The sequence below is a fragment of the Chenopodium album genome, chromosome 7 (genome assembly GCF_948465745.1).
Source record: "Chenopodium album chromosome 7, dcCheAlbu1.1, whole genome shotgun sequence".
Lineage (NCBI taxonomy): Eukaryota > Viridiplantae > Streptophyta > Magnoliopsida > Caryophyllales > Amaranthaceae > Chenopodium > Chenopodium album.
Window position 1 is genome coordinate 2525766 of NC_137840.1, and position 15563 is coordinate 2541328.

At 36.5% G+C, this 15563-nt stretch overlaps 1 protein-coding gene and 1 non-coding gene across 2 annotated transcripts; one reads left to right on the top strand and one right to left on the bottom strand.

The window, feature by feature from the left end:
* Window positions 1–11498: 11498 nt before the first annotated feature.
* LOC145639860 (uncharacterized) lies at window positions 11499–15299 on the bottom strand. The gene is made up of 4 exons (XM_081691188.1): window positions 14319–15299; window positions 13652–14126; window positions 13335–13543; window positions 11499–11507 (listed from the first exon to the last, which is right to left on the bottom strand). The coding sequence occupies exons 1-4, from the start codon at window positions 15297–15299 to the stop codon at window positions 11499–11501; spliced, it is 1674 nt and encodes a 557-aa protein (XP_081547314.1).
* On the top strand, window positions 14809–14915 carry LOC145641246 (small nucleolar RNA R71). The gene has a single exon (XR_014115302.1). It is a non-coding gene; the product is annotated as a small nucleolar RNA R71 (small nucleolar RNA).
* Window positions 15300–15563: the final 264 nt, after the last annotated feature.

The window sequence follows — 15563 nt, forward strand, 5'->3', positions numbered from 1 at the left end:
ATGTAATTCAGTAATTGAGTGAACATCATCAATAGAATACTGAAAATGAGCCTATGCTTCTTATCAAGAAAACAAAAAAGAAAAAGTCCAAGCTATCCATACCTCCATTAGCTCCATATAGGAGAAGATAAAAGTTTGGACCATTTATAAGCATTAAAAAAGAATAAATAAATTAATTAATTCAATAACAATTGAAATTTAGTGGAGCACTAAAAATTCAATAACAATTGACTCGTAAGCTCCTAGCACGTACTAATAGATAATGAAGCTGCAATTTTGGACTGAGAACCATATGGGAAATTGTATTCACATTATGCACAACAGCATTATAGCACAAGTGCCGAATGATGAAAGAAAAAAAAAAAAGTAATGATTGGGATGTAACCTTAACGCATGTGTATATAGGGAAAGGAATAGAGTTGTGGATTGGTTAACTAACACTTGAATTGATGAGTCTGTTTTCCAAGATGAACATCATTCAAGTACGGAGTGTCTCCTCTTTCGGATGCATTCTCTATGATCAATTGATGACTTAGCCTGTTTTTTTAAGTAAATTAAATTGAAGTGAAGTGAAGTGAACTGAATTGTTTATGAGAGAAGGAAATTAGAAATTGAACTGAAATTAAGTTGAAATGAACAGGTGGTGTGCCATATTGCCATATTTTATTTCTGTTTAATTTTATTGTTAAAAATATTCTTATTATGAATACATGTATAAAATCTTTATCTATCAATATATATATATCTATACTTTAGTACTCCCTCCGTTTTTAAATACTTGCTTCATTTCTCCATGCGCGGAGTTTTAGGAGAATTTGTAGAAAGTAATAAAATATGGAGGTAGTGGGGTTGTTGAAAGAATAAAAAATTGTAAAAAACAAAAGTAGTGGAGAAATTGGAGGTGAGAGAATATGAAATGAATAAAATATGATATTTGTTGGATCCACTAGGTGGTAGAAATGAATTAAATATTATAAAAACTTTCCAAATAAGGAAATGGAGCAAATATTTAAAAACGGCCGAAAAAGGAAAGTGGAACAAGTATTTAAAAACGGAGGGAGTATTTAAAACCACAAACAACAAATCTATACTAAGGGTCTGTTCTCTTACGTTGAAATTCAGTTCAGTTCAGTTTAGTTCAGCTCAGTTCAGTTCATTCAGCTCAGTTTAGTTTAGTTTAGTTCAGTTCAGCTCAGCTCCTAATTTCCTTCTCTTATAAAATATTCAGTTCAGTTCAGTTCAGTTCAGCTCAGTTCAGTTCAGTTCAGCTCAGTTCAGTTTAGTTCAGTTCAATTCAGTCCACTTCAGCTCAATTCAGTTCAGTTCAGTTCAGTTCAGCTGAGCTTAGTCAATGAGAACAGGCCCTAAGTCACATGTCACCATAATCACTCATATGTTTAATTACATTCTCTTTTTGATATAAAAACAAAATATATAGATAATATTCAAGTCTTTAATCTTTATGCATTCCAAAACTTATAAAACTTAAGTAAGAAAGTTAAGTATTTCATTTTTAATATAATAAATTAAAGTTAAATTAATTAGTGCAAATTACATTAACAAAAAAAATATAAAATAGTCTATTCATCTCCTAAACTTAAAATATAACTCAAACCAATATGTCATATTGTCATTTCATACCTCACAATATCTATGTATATATACTTAACTAAATTCCACAACAAAACCGACGCTTTTCAAGAAAAATAACATAAGAACAACCCGTGTATCGAACGGGTCAATAGACTAATTATCTTTAAATATTTGGACCATTTTAGCAAGTCTTTCTGATAAAATAATTCCCGATCGTATAAAGTGGGCTTGTTAAAAGTTGATAAATAGTATTTCCTCTTCTTAATTGTATAACTTAATTATATGAGCGTAATATATATATTTCAATGTTTATGATTAAGGCATATATAAATACAAATTAAAGTAGAACTCTTGAGTCCCATTCAAAAAAAAAAAAAAAGTAGAACTCTTGAGTCTTAACCTCTCGTTGTTTATGGTAGTAAGATATTTTAGTAGTTTTTGACATCAACAATAATAATATATAAATTGATTGTTGATCAATTCATACTTTGACTGCAACATAAAAAATAAAAATAAAAATATTATAAAAAATAAAAAAGGTCCTTGAGCCTTTGAGGGCGTGCATAAAAATAGAAGATTCCCACAGACAAAATACGAGGCATGAATTACACCATTATTATGACGTGTGAATTGCTCTAACTAAAATTTGGATCATCTTATATGGAGTAGAGTAGTTGTTTTTCACTAAGAACAAAATGAAAAATAAAGTTTACACTTGAAATAGTATATCCATATTTAAGTAGTTAAAAATGATCTAATCTAAACAAATAAAATGGACCATGGACCCAAGGAGATCCGCTTTTATCCTAAATCTAGGAATTTAATTTCTACTTTTGGTCGTAATCTTGTCCTATTAAAATCAGATTAAACGCTATATTTCCTACGTTACTTGTATTTTTATATATTATTATTTGTAGATAAATGAAATACCCTACTGAACCGGCACTTTTCATAGATAAAGTCAGCCCAGCTATACAGGTTGATGCTTGAGAGTAGAGAGGAGGAGGTAAGGGAATCCCCCTACTCCCAAGCATATGTAGTTGATGGCGTTTGACCTCAAAATGATAAAGTGAGTTCCCCACTAACTTCACATAGTAATTTATATGATTATTAGTAGTTTGCATTAAAGTTTCCTTGCCCTCTTTAATAAGGAACTAACTATGGAGTAAAAGAAATTAAAGTTACACATACGTGAAAGCCACAATAGCTTATCAAATTCCTACATAGCAGTCTTGTATTTGAAAGATAAAAAAATGTCTCCCCCCTCTCCCCCCCCCCTCCCCGATCCTGCAGGTAATCCGGTCGTCCCTATCAGCATTCATCTTCCGAGAGCTCACCGCCGCCGTCATTCCGCCCCAAATCCTTTAAATCCGCTCTCTCTTCTCCCCTTCCGTCCTCCGCCTTTATTTGTTCCCTTGCCTCATTCCGCTCCCTTGTCGCCTCCGCTCTCTCTCCTGACTTTGTTGCGGATAGCCAAGTCTTCTTCCTGCTTGATGTTGATCGGTGTGCCTCTCTCTGCTCTTCTTGGAAATTTTCTTTAATTGGGAAAGTCATTGGTAAATCGTTCTCTTTCTCTTTCTTGAAAGAGCTCCAGAAGAAAGCCTTTGTTCATTGTTCGAGATGGGAGATTCATCTTCTGGGAAAAAGGTTTTTTTTTTTTTTCTGAAGTTTTCATGTCAGGAAGATCTCCAAGATACTCTTGAGCGTGGTCCTTGGAAAATTAGGGGTTTCCCTCTGTTTCTGAAATTGTGTTAACCTGGTTTTAGACCCTCTGACGTGATAGTTGACTCTGCTGTGCTATGGGTTACATTGCCGGAGCTACCAATTGAGTTCTATGAAAAAGAAATTTTGATGGGCATTGGCAATGCTTTAGGCAAACTGTTTCTCATTCAAATTAACCTCTCCAAACCTTCTCCATCAGCAATTTGGATTGGTAATTTCTTGCAGCCGATTCAAATGCAAGATGCTTCAAAATTCTGCAAAGGATGCAGAGGTTATGGGCACTGGACAATGGAGTGTAAAAACAACCTTGCTAAAGGAAATCAAACCCAAGTCACGGGTAAGAGCAATTTGACATCTGAGAGTAATGAGGAATGGATTCAAGTTGCTGGAAAATCAAAGAACAAATTCAACCAGGAATCGGTTGTCGGAGAAAGACAGCAACCAGGTCAAGCTACCATGAAATGGGTCGAAAAAAGGAAACAAAGCCTTCATCCAATTAGGCGCCAATTTTCTGTTTTTGGTAAAAAAAAATTCTAAATTTGAAATCCCTCAGATTTTGACACGTGCCCCCTTGAAATCTCCTCCTCTCCTTACAGCTGGATCGCACTCCTTTTCTCCAGAGACTTCTTCTCCCTCCTCTAGTCAATCTAGTCCAAACACTCACTCCTCCATCCCTCTTTCAGCTAACCCTTTCCAATTTTTCTCTTCTGAATCCCCTTCTTTTGTTCAAGATGATCTCCAATTATGCAACCTACAACCCATCTCCAGTCCATGACATTTTTCACCCATCGAGAAACCCCGACCACTCTCCATCTTCAGCCCCAACCAGCACTCTAAACCCATTAGCTTCCCCTCCGTGGACCCCTCCCTCTCCTCAAGAGATCTACCCAAACTGGAACACTCAAGTGGTGGACCTGACTCCGCTAGAAACCGGAATTTTGGACCTGAATCCGAACCTCATCCAGTTTATGATGGAAACGCAGCAGTGGGACGAAGTAAGCATAGTGTCGCGGGAGGTTCTCTGGCAATGTATCCTCAACCCGCTTCAGGTTCCGGCAGAATGGTTAGAAATGAATATGTTAACGAACCTAGGCAATCTTATTCCTACCCACCTCCCGAATGTAGCAAATCTGGTTTTCTTATCATAGGAGGTGAAACAATTTTTCTTTTGAAGGATGGAACAGATGATGATTGAAAACTCTATGGATGTCATCCCACCGAATAGATCCCCCTCCGATTCTCCCTCGGCATATCGAAATGATTCAGTTGCAATTTCTGGCAGTCAATATTGAAACGAGAAATTGGACAAATGTGATGAAGTTGGTCCATACTAGAAGGCGAGAACGTCAAATTCAATTGATAGTAGGCTGGGAGTTCGTCGGAGTCCACGAACTAGAAAGGTCAATAAGTCTATCCATGGAGCCGAGCCAATCATAGGACAAGATCTAGAGTATCTGAGAGATCTACCAAGCAGAGAAGTAGATCCCTTTCCTTGCCCCCCTTATAATTCGTGATATGTCCATCCTTTATTGGAATGCAAGGGGGATAGCTAGAATCTCCTTCTTATTCGCCTTCTGATTCAGAAACATCAACCCCATTTGATTGTTATCTCGAAAGTTCATGTGAGTAGGTCTGATACGGAAAAAATTGTGCGGAAGCTCCCCTATGATGAATGGCTGATGGTGGAACCGACTGGGTTTTCTGGAGGGATTGCCATTCTGTGGAGGTCAAAATATGTTTCGTTTGAAACCACCAGAATGACAGATCAGGGCATTCATGGAATTCTTCAGGTATATTCGCCTCCTAAAAAAAATTTTCTTTCTAGTATTTACGCTAATCCTAAATTTCGTGTGCGAAGATTGCTTTGGTCTGATTTTGAATTTCTTAACTCTTTTATGGATTTGACGTGGGTAATTTGGGGTGATTTCAATGAAGTTTGTTATCCTCATGAAAAATTTGGTGGTAAACCGATTAAATTGCATAGAGAAAATGCCCTGCTTGGTTGTATGCGTGTTTGTAATATGCTTGATTTGGGTTTTTATGGTCAGGAATTTACTTGGATTAATAAACGAAAAATTGGACCTATTTTTGAGAGACTTGACAGAGCTTGGACTAATGTGGAGTGGATTTCTCTTTTTCCTTCTGGTCACTTAAAAATTCTTCCCCGTCTTACCTCTGATCATTGCCCCATTCTCTTATGCTTCTTTGAAAGTATTGGCTATCAAGACCCAAAACCTTTCCGCTTTGAACCCATGTGGTGTATGGAGCCATCCTTCATCTCCCTTATTCCTTCTAAGTGGTGTAAAAGTAATAAAAAAAAATTTGACAAGTTGAATGACTTGACCCCTGCTTGTGTGTTCTGGAATAAAAATGTGTTTGGAAATATTTTTAAGAAAAAGGCTCGCCTCATAGCGAGATTAGAGGCTATTAAAAAAATCCTAAGGATCAAATGGTTTTTCAAGTTATCTTTTTGACTTGGAGAGGAATTTGCAAGATGAACTCTTGGAGATTCTTCAACAAGAAGAGTTCTTTTGGATGATGAAGTCTAGAGATAATTGGATTGTGGAAGGGGATAAGAATACTTCTTATTTTTATAAATCAGTCCTTATCAAGAGAAATAGAAATAGAATTATTTCTTTATGTGCGGAGGTTGGTGCCTAAATCTCTGAGCCTATCCTTCTTTGAAGCCATATAAAAAACTATTTCTCTAATTTGTTCTCTTCCTCTTTTGTCAGTCCCCCTGAGGTGGATGCTTTCCCTCTCCCTTCTCCTGAGCATTCTTCCCTAATATCCATTGTCCATATCCCTGATCTTCATCAGATTTGGGGGGTTATTTGTAAAATGAGATCTTTTAAGGCCCCGGGGCTAGATGGTTATCATCCTTTTTTCTACAAAAAATTTTGGGACACCATTAGCTTAGATCTTACTTCCTTTATTAGAAATTTTTTTGAAGAGAAAGCTATCCCTGCTGACATCAATAGAACCCTGATAGCCATTATCCTTAAAGTGTCTGACCCTTCCTCAATCACTTAGTTTAGACCTACCAGTCTATGTAACACTGTGTACAAGATTGTGACTAAGATCATTGCCAATAGACTTCATGGTTTCATTCCCTCTAGAATTTCCCCCAACCAAAATAGTTTCCTCCCGGGGAAGGGAACTGAGACAAATGTAATTGTGGTGAATGAAATTTTGCATTCCATGAAAAAAAAAAGGAAAGGGAAGAAGGGTTGGTTCATCCTTAAACTTGACTTGGAGAAAGCTTATGATAAGATTGAGTGGATTTTCTTGAGAAATGCCTTAGTGTAGACACCCATTTGTGTCTCCCCAAAACCAAACCCGGTGATGAGTACCTTTCGCGTCAAATCATAATCGAATGAAGTGAAAGTGTGGAAAGTTTAGTGTCGCGGATAGTTTTATTTCTTTTCTCTTTTCTCTGTTTTTGAAAACTTATTTTAAGAAAACAGTCAATCCAGTTTGGTTGGTCCATGATATGGGTCCAATAGTAGTGTAGTTGGATGGGGCTTGACAAGAGCTTTCCAACGATGTATTATAAGCCCAATTCCGATGAATATTGAGGAAGTTATGGCCAATTTACTAAACTGGGTCCGGTTTGAGCTTTATGTGCGACCCAATGATCTATGGGAGGGCCTAATATGATTTATCATTCCTAATGCAATTAGGAAGGGTTTTAGTCTTCTAGATTTTTGTAGAAGGTTCTTTTCATTCCTAATTCAATTAGCATTGATAAATTGACTTTTGTTGACTTTTCAGAGTTTTAATTAAAATCAAAGAACATTTTTGAGGAAAAGATACGATTTTATCCTCCTGTACGGCAAAATTTATCTGATTTTAGAAAACGCGTCAAAAACAAGGTTAGCGCCTAACGCCAAGCATTGGCGCTTGGCGCTAGCATTGGCGCCTGGCGCCAATAAGGCAGCGTTGGCGCCAGCTCTATTTTAGGTGCGCCAATGCTCTGTTTTGATATTTTATCTTTTTGGCTGATTTTCTCTATAAATAACGTATTAAAAACTCCGTTTTCATTCACCAATTCTCATCAACATTCATCTACATTCACCTACAACCAGTTTTCATTCATTAATTCTCTCATTCTCTTTAATCATTCACCATCTCTTTCTTTCTTTTTTCTAAACTCGCTTTTTACATACAAAATTCCACATTCGCAAGATCTAGAAACACCTAGCCATATTGAAGTTGCCTTCGCCCTAGACGTGAAAGGTTTAATTTCTGAGGGTTTGGTCCCAAATCTCTCTTTCAATTATTTAATTTAATTGTTTTGTTTATTATTTTCCTTGAAGTTACTAACGTGTGTATTTTGTTATTAGAAAGAGGTACGAGTGTAGACACCCATTTGTGTCTCCCCAAAACCAAACCCGGTGATGAGTACCTTTCACGTCGAATCATAATCGAATGAAACGAAGTGTGGAAAGGTCTAGTGTAGCGGAAAGTTTTATTTCTTTTCTCTTCTCCCTGTTTTTGAAAACTTTATTTTTAAGAAAACATCCAATCCAGTTTGGTTGGTCCATGATATGGGTCCAATAGTGGTGTAGTTGGATGGGGCTTGCAAAGACCTTTCCAACGATATATTATAAGCCCAATTCCGATGAATATTGAGGAAGTTATGGCCAATTTACTAAACTGGGCCCGGTTTTAGCTTTATGTACGGCCCAATGATCTAGGGGAGGGCCTAATATGGTTTATCATTCCTAATGCAATTAGGAATGGTTTTAGTCTTCTAGAATCTTCTAGAAGGTTCTTTTCATTCCTAATTCAATTAGCATTGATAAGTTGACTTTGTTGACTTTTCAGAGTTTTAATCAAGATCAAATAGCGTTTTCGAAGGAATTATATTATTTTATCTTCCAGTACGGGAAATTTATCAGATTTTCGAAAACGCGTTGAAATCCAGTTTGGCGTCCAACCCCAGGCCTTGGCGCCTGGAACCAGGCTTGGCGCCAGGCGCTAGCCATTAGTGCCTGGCGCCAGCTAGCCAGGGTTGGCGCCAATCCTGTTTTGCGATCGTCAAACTCTGTTTCGTTAAATTATCTTTTTTGGCTGATTTTCTCTATAAATATCGTATCAAAAACTCCGTTTTCATTCACCAATTCATCATCTACATTCACCTACAACCAACTCTCATCAAGATTTTCTTGATTATTCTCTCTCTTTTCTAAACTTTGTTTTCAAATAAATAATTCCGCATTCACAAGATCTAAAAACACCTAGCCATATTCGAAGTTGCCTTCGCCCTAGACGTGAAAGGTTTAATTTCTGAGGGTTTGGTCCCAAATCTCTCTTTCAATTATTTAATTTAATTGTTTGTTTATTATTTTCCTTGAAGTTACTAACGTGTGTATTTTGTTATTAGAAAGAGGTACGAGGCATCAAAGTAAGTACTTTAATTGATTAATTGATATTATGATGTAGAAATCATGTTTATATTGTTATTATGATTCCTAATATCATGTTTAGGGAAAAAGTTATAATATCAAATATGTTTATTATGATTCCTGTGATGCTTCCTATGTTCTTCCTAATATTTATGATGTTAGTATCATGTTAGGGTTAAAGATTTGATTTTTATTGCTTAGTGACATTCTAGGGTTTGTTATTAATCTTGTTAGTATCATGCCTAGGATCTTGCTATTTTTATTATGCTTTAATATTAACATGAACATGATTATGATTATAATTGTTATAATTTATGATGATTATGAATATTATTATTATAATTTTATGATGATGATTATTTTAACATGATTATTATTATGATTATTTATTATTATCATGATTATTTCAATCTATTTTTATGATGATTATTTATTGATTATTTATTATGTTGCTTGATTATTTATATTTATTGCTTGATCACGCCTTTTATGCATGCTTAAAGGGAATTTGGTACTTGTAATCACGCTTAATAAGATATTAATAATCTTGTTAGGGTTAATTTGATTATAATTCAAGTGATCGCCAATAATAGATTTGTTTGTGCATTAAATTCAACCAACATAGATTAAACAGGTTTAGGGTTAAACCTATTGATTGCATGTTAGTCAGAAAGCGCACATGAATATGATCAGAATAAAGTAGAGGCCTATTATTAGGGCAGGTTCAATCTCTTTTAGGTTGGATTTGTACCTTCATCCCCGAACCCTTATTTGGTTCATGACCTTATGGAGTTGACGATCTCTTGGATCGTTAAGGGGTGTAACCTTCACCTCGTGAACGGTTTACAAGTTCCTAAAAAACTTGTTGGCGACTCTTTTACTCTATATTCTTCCCTTTTGGACGCCACCGTACTTTAGTGTATGATCACAGTGGGGTTCAAGCTAGTGGGATTAAAAGCTTGAAATTATTCCCTACAACGAGGCATCAAAGTAAGTACTTTAATGATTTTTATTGATGTTATGATGTAGAAATCATGTTTAAATTGTTATGATATTCCTAGTATCATGTCTAGGGGAACTTTAATATTAAATATGATTGCTACGATGCCTTTTATTCTCTTCCTAATATTTATGATTGTTAGTATCATGTTAGGGTTAAAGATTTGATTTTTATTGTGATAGGCGTGTCGCGTACCTAACAAAAATAACCTAACAAGACCACTACTATGTAGACGGGCAAGTAAGGGTCGGATCCCAAGAGACTATAGTTCAGCTAATTAATTAGACTCAAGTAACTACTAAGCAAGTAACCAAATCAAATAAGTGAGAATTAATAACTAAGAACAATATCAACTAATAAGCAATGAATAATAATACTATGGAATTAATCAAGAACTAAAAACATCTAAGATTAAGTATCCCCACTAACATGAATCAATGCAATAGAACAATCCCTTTCCCTCAATTAAATCAATAAACATTCCACAGGACAGATGCTCCCTAAAACAATACTAAGAGTTTCTTTCGATCAACTAATAGCTTCCCTAACATGCAATCATACCTATTTTCATGGAATCATACATATTAAAGACATTGAGAACGACATCCTATAAGTCCTAGCAAGAACAATTAGCTATTTTCATGCATAAAAGCTCCAACTTTTAATTAGGGTTCTAAAATCAATTAAGAATCAACTTTCGTTGTAAACCTAATCACATTCAACAATACTATTTCTAGTTAATCATTGATAATAAAACCAACCCTAACAAAGAGGAATTACAAATTAATTAAATTGGGAATCAAATAACACATCAATCCATATTAGGGTTCAACCTAACCCTAGATTATGAAACTACTCACACATGATAATAGAAATAACAAGACAAATAATTAAAGAAAACATAATAACAATAGAAAATTAAAGAGATTAAAGATGAAAGAGAAATACTTGAAATTGAATTAAGATGAATGCTTCAATGGAGTTCTATGTGTTCTCTCTAAAACAACGTAGAATGGAAAAAGTTATAATAAAAACTAGATGTTTTAAAATAGGGTTAAAACCCCTATTTATACTTTCCTAAAAATAAACATAAAATAATAAATAAAATAAATCTCCTGCGCACACGTACACGGCCGTGTAGCTGAGAGGTACATGAGCGTGTAGGCGGACTTCATACGGAGATGGAATCACACGACCGTGTAGCTCGTGGTACACGACCGTGTAGCTCGTGGTACACGACCGTGTAGCTCGTGGTACACGACCGTGTAGCAAACACTCGAACTTGGAACCTTCGCATGACCGTGTAGTTAAGGGTACACGACCATGTAGCATTATCATCAATCATCATCTAACACTCCAATACACTTCTCATGACTTGCAAATCTCTTTATAAAGCTCTCCAATCCACCTCAAAATGTCGTGGCATGCTCATAATCACTCCAAATGCTCCATTTCATCCGAAAGTCTTCATATGCCTACAAAAATCAATCAAATAGACCAAGCCACACTAGAAGAAGGATATTAGCGAGAAATAGCTCCGTAGAGCTTAGAAATCATACAAAAATAGCTATAAATCGAGGGTAAAATATGGTATAGAATGTCTACATCAAATTCCCCCAAGCTAGCTTCTTGCTTGCCCTCAAGCAAGACAATCAATGACTAGCAACAACCAAATAAACATACTTCACCCCATAATACATTTGAAAAATCATACTCGAAATTGAGATTAGACACACAAGCATCTTAGTCAACCAATCACCTCATTCAGATTATCAATCAACCTGAATAGCCATCAAACAGAGTCAACCATGTACACATAAGGAATCGATGACTAGATTATCTCACTTAGTGGTCACTCCGCACAATTTTATGTGGCGAGCTAAAAATGAGCCCGATCTCTCTCCATCCCCACTAATAATAACAACCCCCCATTCTCACAACACTCGTGTGTTTAGAGGGTAATAATGCCGCTCAACCTAGTCAAAAGTCGACTCGAAATGTTACACATACTCCAGCATTTTGACAAAAGACTCGTTTCACATGAACACAATACTATGCACGAAGGTCAGAAGGTCTTTTTTTTCAAGCTTGTAATGTAGGCCGGGTGAAAATGGGTAGGAAAAATTTGGAAAATGTAGGCAAATTATAGCCCCTCAGGGAAGCCATCAAAAATGAACAATACAAATCAAAATCCCATCGAACTAATTCACAAGAATACACACTCCAAACACAACTTGAATTAAGAGCAACTACCACCTTATTCACCCTACATAATCAATTCATCACACTATTCTTATTTTTGAAGCTCTTTTATTTATCCTTCAAGAAGCTTAATTTTTTTCTTTTCTTTTTTCATTTTTTTTTTCAAACTATGAGAGCTTAAAAAAAAAATAGATCATATAGCAAAAAATTCAAGAACCTTCAAGCTTCAAATTAATCTTCTCCAAAACATCATCACAAACCATAGAGAATACCAAGATAGATGGCTCCCCCAAGCTAGACTTGAGATAAGTTACTAATTGGGGCCGATAGGTTAATTTTGTGACTTAGATGAAAAACATGGACAAGGCTACAACATGGATAAGCAAGAAGGGGACAAACGTTTCTAAATTCATCTGGAGGCTACCTAATGAACATGGCCTTCGTCCTCCTCATCGTGCATGTGCAATGTACCATGACACACTACTAAAAGTCTCAAGACAAAACTAAGATCAATGTCACACCAGGAACTAACACGCATGAATAAATAATAAAGGCTCAAGCCTCACAGTTAGCACAGTCAAGCTCCAGATTCATACACAGTTGCACAAAGTTGATTTCCATTAGGCCAAGACAACCCAATATCAGATCGTGATCATTTAATCCGCATTGCAAGTCTTTCAATAAAAATCAAGCCAAAAACCTTTAAATCATCAAGGATAGGGGCACAGAAAAGTAGTTTACTAGCCATTCATCGTCATGATTCACAAAGTAACTACCCAAAGCCAAAAGTAATCCCTCCCCCAAGCTAAACTTCACATTGTCCTCAATGTGAACATATATTGAATAAGAACAAGCAAGGGAAAAAGAAAACTAGGCCCTACTGACAGAGGAGGGATCATACCTAAGGGCGGAGCTGGGACCGCCCTCAAAATAACGTCGCATTGTAACCCCAAAACACTAAAAAAATAATAATAATAATAATAAATAAATAGAAAAAATAAAGGGAAAATAAAATAAATAAAAAAAACGGAATGGGTTGCCTCCCATTTAGCGCTTGTTTAAGGTCTTTAGCTCGACCCCTCTTTAGTAGCTCAACCTGGGTCACCACACGAAGAAGATACTCTGTGGTATTTCTCATCAATATATCCACCTCCAAACGACTCCTTCAAATTAGAGTTGATGTGCTTTGTATCCGAGCTTATTTTGATGTAGCTAAACCCATCGTGTGGTGGAATATTGTCCTTTTTGCGCACATGATTTCTATTGGAAACACACTTATTAACCAAAGGGTTAGTAGCATCAATTCTCAAACAGGTATCACCATCAAAAGTAAAATTATGGTCATTGAAAAGCTTAAACACAACTTGTTTATCCTGAGCTCTAATGGTCACTTGTCCTTTAGGAACATCTATTAAAGCTTGACTTGTAGCAAGAAAAGGACGACCAAAGATTAATGGGATCTTAAGGTCTTCTGTCATATCCACTACAACAAAGTCAACTGGAAATACAAGTTCACCAATCCCAACTAATACATCTTCAACTACACCCTTAGGGAGTCTAACAGTTCTATCAGCCATTTGAAGAGATATGGGAGAGGGTTTAAGTTTTTTCAAACCTAATTTTTCATACAAAGAAGAAGGCATTAAATTAACACTAGCACCTAAATCACACAAGACCCTATCAAAATATGTTTCGTTTATCATACAAGGGATAGTAAAACTACCAGGATCATGCAATTTAGGTGGTAAGCTATCATGTAAAGGATCAGGACATTTCTCCTTTACTACCAAACTTTCTAATTTCTTATCATTATGATCATGATCTAGAATTCCTTTCACAAAATTTGCAAATTGAGGCATTTGAACTACAAGATCGGAAAAAGGAATGGTAGCATATACCTTCTTAAGAGTCTCGGAATACTTCCCAAAATGCTTATCGAGCACAGCTTTTGATAACCTTTGCGGGAAAGGCATCGGCTCCTCATATGCTTGTGGAGCAACATATTTGGGACCTTCTCTCTCATGCTTCTCAGTTCTTGACTCCACATTGCACACTTTCTCTTCTAATCCACCCGTAAACAATTCATCACTCTTCATGAAGATTGCATTGCATTGTTTCGTCTGGACTTTTGCTTGATCTTGAAGAGTTGATAGATGACTCACTTGTTGTGATAGTTGAGAAAGATGAGTTTCTATCCTCTTATTTTGAGCAACAAGCAATTGAATCGAGTTTTCAAAATATTCATTTTGCTTTGCTTGTAAATCAAATTGCTTTGATATAAGCTCTTGTTGTTGACGCTGGGAGGTAGCAAAAGTCTCCATAATGGATTCAAGATTTGAAGATTGAGGTGGTGGTTGGTGCATGAGATGATGATTTAAAGGTGCCATTGCCTGAAAAGCTGGTGGTGGTGGAGGATTTGCTATAGCTTGAGTGTTCTTGTATGAGAACCCTTGATGATTTCTCCACCCTTCATCAAATGGCCTTGTGGAGGTCGTGGTATAGAAAGCATTAGCTTGATCAATCGTCATTCCATCATAATTGGGCTGACACTCCCGCGCAGTATGGCCTTGCAATCCACACATTTGACAAGTTTCCATCGAGGGTCGAGAGGACTCAACTTGGAGTTGATTGACTTTATGAGTTAGTGCCTGCACAGAACTAGTCAACATGGTTAGCGCATCAACATCATGTTTATTACCTGTGTTGATAGCATTTTGTCCCCTTGGATGGTAATTATCATTAGCCGCCATCTTCTCAATCAAATCCTTCGCATCGGTTGGATTCTTTGTCATGATAGAACCTCCAGACGCAGCATCAATGTATATGCGAAACTCATGGGTTAAACCATTATAGAATGTTTGGATCAACATCCATTCTGGAATACCATGGTGAGGGCATTGTCTCTGCAATCGCTTAAACCTTCTCCATGCCTCATATAAGGATTCATCATTATATTGATGGAAGGTAGATAGCTCGTTCCTTAATTTCGCGGTTTTCTCTTGCCCCAAGAATTTTACTAGGAAGGCCTTAGCAAGCTTGTCCCACGTATCAAAGGAACCAATACCTTCATCTCGTAGCCACTCCCTTGCCCTATCCCTTAATGAAAAAGGGAAAAGGCGTAGTCTAATAGCATCATCAGTGACACCGTTGAGCTTCATAGTGTCACACTTTTCCAAGAAACTATCAATGTGAGTCACAGGGCAATCATTTGATGAGCCCGCAAAAGAATCATTGGAGATAAACTGTATGAATTGGGGCTTCAACTCAAAACTCTGAGCGGTGACAGGTGGTCTAACAATACTGGAGAGAAATCCGGTTGTTGTATCCGGAATACCATACTCCAAAAGAGATTTTGTTCCTGGGTCGACCATGTTTCTTTTATTTCGATTTCTCCTTCTTCTACCTCTTTGTCTTCTCGCAGTAGCTTAGATCTCAGAATCAAAAGGTGTTAAATCATCTGAACCTGAACTTCGAGTTTGCATGCAACAAAGAAACTAAAATGGGAGATCAAAGACACAAGGAACAATAGCCGAAGCAACAAAATATATGCTTAGTAAAACGAATCACAAATAACTAGAATGAAACCGTTAGTCCCCGGCAACGGCGCCAAAATTTGATAGGCGTGTCGCGTACCT